At 33.1% G+C, this 4,112-nt stretch overlaps 1 protein-coding gene across 2 annotated transcripts; it reads right to left on the minus strand.

The window, feature by feature from the left end:
* Positions 1-292: 292 nt before the first annotated feature.
* Positions 293-2,874, minus strand: LOC141545868 (olfactory receptor 4C5-like). Of its 2 annotated transcripts, XM_074273168.1 has the most exons (2): positions 2,859-2,874; positions 293-1,215 (listed from the first exon to the last, which is right to left on the minus strand). In XM_074273168.1, the coding sequence occupies exons 1-2, from the start codon at positions 2,872-2,874 to the stop codon at positions 293-295; spliced, it is 939 nt and encodes a 312-aa protein (XP_074129269.1). The 2 variants fall into 2 exon arrangements, with proteins under 2 accessions (XP_074129269.1, XP_074129270.1); XM_074273169.1 differs by lacking the exon at positions 2,859-2,874 and having other exon boundaries at positions 293-1,231.
* Between the last annotated feature and the right edge of the window lie 1,238 nt (positions 2,875-4,112).

Raw genomic sequence — 4,112 nt, forward strand, 5'->3', positions numbered from 1 at the left:
CTCAGACCCCTGGACCCCCTGCAGAAGCTGGACCCCCCTGCAATTTTACAAAATACCTGAAGCAATTGAGCACTCAGTGAGGGCTGTATAAATTATCATTAAAGAAACAATTATAATTCTTTCTCTTTCTCTCTCTCTTTCTCTCTCTCTCTCTCTCTCTCTCTCTCTCTCTCTCTCTCTGTATATATATAGATATGATTTCTTTCATATATTATTTACAAGAGGAATAAATTTCATTTTGAAGAAAAATGTTGACAGAGATCCTGATTTTTATATGTCTCTTCCCAGTATATTATTTGAGACTCCAGGTGAATCTTTGTGTCCATAACTTCCTCATGGCACTTTTTACCTCTGCATTTCTCAGAGTATAGATCAATGGGTTTAACATTGGCGTCACCATAGTGTAAAATACAGCCATGGCTTTATCAATGGGAAAGGTGGCCATAGGCCGAAGGTAGACAAATATACAGGGCACAAAGAATAAGATGATTACAGTGATATGGGAAACACAAGTAGAGAGGGCCTTTTGCCTTCCTTCTGGACCATGTATTTTCAGGGAGTGAAAGATGATAATATAGGAAGTAAGTAGCATGATGAATATTAGCACACACATCACTCCACTGTTGGCAGCAATAAAGAGAGCAAAGGGGTAAGTATCAATACAGGCAAGTTTCAACAAAGGAAAGAAATCACAAATAAAATGGTCTATGACATTGGGACCACAGAAAGGCAACCAGAATATGGACACAATCTGAATTGTAGAATGAAGAAGGCCCCCTAGCCAAGCAAGCCCCACCAACATGCCACACAAACGCTGGTTCATGATGGTCATATAGTGTAGAGGCTTACAGATGGCCACATAGCGGTCATAGGCCATGACTGTGAGCAGGATGATCTCAGCGCCACCAAAGAAATGTTCTGCAAAGAGCTGGGTCATACAGCCATTGAAGGAGATGGATTTTCTTTCAGAGAGTGAGTCAACTATCATTTTGGGAGCCATGGAGGATGAACAGCAGCCATCTATGAAGGACAAATAGGACAGAAAGTAGTACATGGGGGAGCCCAGAACCTGGCTGTAGGTGATGGTGATGACAATGAGCAAATTGCCCACCAGTGTTGCCAAGTAGATAAGTAAAAACACCACAAATAGGATTCTCTGCATCTCTGGATTCTGTGTGAGGCCCAGGAGAATGAATTCAGTCACATTATTAATACCTTCCATCTATACATGGGATGAAAAACACATATGTTCATATTGATTTAAGTGAAATGCAAATAGTGATGATGATTGGATATTTTAAATTTAATAAACTGTATTTTTTTATATTTTCTCAGGTGAACAACATTTTAAATATTGGTGGGAAAGACATTAAGTTACTTAAGTAAAAGAATAATCCCTATTTTTTTAAATTGGTAGATTTCTGAACTGAGGTAGAACCAAAGCTAATTCTTATTCCTGCCTCCATAATCCTTCTCTTCAACCTTTTCTCCTAGTCTATACATTCATTTTCACTTGAGTACTGGGAAGAATATTTCAGTAAACAATGTATTAGTAACAACCTCAGAAATGTCTAGAAGGAAAAGGAGCATGAGAAATATATTTTTCTATTCTTGTTAATGCTAATTATATATTAAATTTTCAGGACATATATCCTGACACCTACATAATACATTTATACTATATTATAAGCACTTAATACATACATACACACACATACACAATCCTCTAGAAATAAAGTTAATCCTCCCACCATCACAATGATTAGTTCTTATAATAAGAGAGTTTGAAATATGCAAAAGAAATCCAGGGTCTATCTACTGTCTAAGATTTCCAATGAGTCAACTATTTCTCAAGGAAAACAATTTGATATTGGGATAAAGATATTTTCATAAGATCAAATTACAGTTTAATTGTTTAATTCATTAGGATCATGAGTTCTTGATGTCATGTAGCATGTCTCCCTTAAATATTATTTTTTCTAGGCTAAACATCCTCAGTTGCTTGACTTAATACTCATAAGATCTATGCATTCTGACCTTTCCTGACTTGTTTTCCAATTTTCTATGACCATTTAAATACATTCTCTCCTAACTAAAGACATTTCTCCAGAAATATTATGGCCTAGTCACACACAGCTGATTCCAGGTAATTTATTTCTCTTAATTCAGGCTAATATTTCATTCAATTTCTTTGCTGTCTTGCCATGAAGATAAGACACATTAAAATTGAAGGCCATTATAACTGAGAAATTTTTCATATTATCTAGCTAACTTTACCCCTATTTTATATTTGTGCTGCTTACTGTTTAACCTGAACCCAGTTTAATCAGAATCATTTGATTTTTATTTCTCTGATTGCAAATTTCCATTGATGAGACACTCATTACCTATGAAGATTAATTTTCAAATAGCTTTAACTATTAGATGATTTTTCTAACTTTGTGTCAATCATCACATCATTTTAACCATCATTTACTGGTTTCATTTGTGCCTTCAATGGCCAAGCAGAGAAAGTATAAGTAAATCACAAAAATCACTTGCTTTGGCAGGAACATAACTTCTAATTCTAAGTCTCTTATTTAAACCTCAAGAAACATTTATTCATTTGTTTTAATGTCCTTTTCTTTGAATAAAAGAGTTAAACTAGATAAGTTCTAAGCTCTTTTGTATCTTACAATTTATTACTTTAAATCTTATCTGTTCCTCATATCTGTGGCTAAGAGTAAAAGGAGGTGGTAGTCCATCTTTACTGATTGTTATTTCTGGGTTGTGTCTATTATATAACCAACATCTTTACTCATTTCAATTCTTTTGACTCCAAGAGGATGCAATTTGTGAATTGATATGACAAATTGAACTGTTGTTCGGTTCCATAAAAATATAGTTCATTGCCTGGGAAATTGATGGAATCAGTGCAAGACAAGAAAGTTTCTGTTCCTGGAAAATGAGAGGAACTATGAGAGTTAGGGTGGCAATGAGCAAAAAAAAAAAAAATTATAAAGTATACAAACACAATTGGTCAAGACAACAATTTATAAGAGAATTATCTAATAGTTTTAGTTTATTGCAAGCTCAACATATGTTTTGACATATGTGATTTTTTAGGGATCACTATTGTACATGTACTTCTGGTTTCCTCCAACTTCTAGTTTCTCTACCTTAATCTCCCCCTCCCCCAATTCTTTAAATTGCTTGATTGCTTTACAATAATTTATATAAGATAAATGTGATTTGGATTCTGGGCTTGGGGTCAGTCAGATGAATTCAAATTCTGGAAAAGATACATACTGGTTTGTTATCTCAGGCAAATCATGCTATTTCTTCCATTTCTGATTCTGTAAATTTGGGATAATGATAGCAATAATCTCATAAAGTATGGTGAATATCAAATAATATACATAAAAAACTTTATGCTATGTAAATATATACACTTATGTATTGTAGCTATGCTTAATATATGTGCATGCATATATAGACATATGTACACATATGCACTAACACATATAGATACATATATTCAATTATGTTAATGAATATGTATATTTCAATATATTTGCATATATATTATGTACATAATATAATATATAATGGTTACATATATATGTATATATATGCTTTTATAAATGTAGATGTATCTATGTGTCCTATATGTGTAAGTATACATACACACACACACACAAAAAAAAAATATATATATATATATATATGAATATATAGTATAAACTATATATGCATTCACACACACACACACACACACACACACATATATATATATATATATATATATCTACACACATATATGAGTATGTTTGAATGTGGTGTATGTTGTATGTGTGTGTGTGTGTGTGTGTGTGTCTGTGTGTGTGTGTGTGTGTGTGTAGTAAATTACTTATCCAATGACTTAAGATTTCCCACAGTAATAAGTATCAGACATGATGTTCAAAATCTGGTCTATCTTAACTCCAAATGTAACAATAATATTCCTACCATGTCAGAATTTATCCTTATTATTTTATAGTTTAAGAAAGAAGTTGTATTATTTAAAGTGACTCCTCTATTGTTGACACACTGTAAGGTGTGTTCAGCTCAACTAAAGCCTACTCACCACCAAG

This window comes from Sminthopsis crassicaudata, chromosome 6 (genome assembly GCF_048593235.1).
Source record: "Sminthopsis crassicaudata isolate SCR6 chromosome 6, ASM4859323v1, whole genome shotgun sequence".
NCBI lineage: Eukaryota > Metazoa > Chordata > Mammalia > Dasyuromorphia > Dasyuridae > Sminthopsis > Sminthopsis crassicaudata.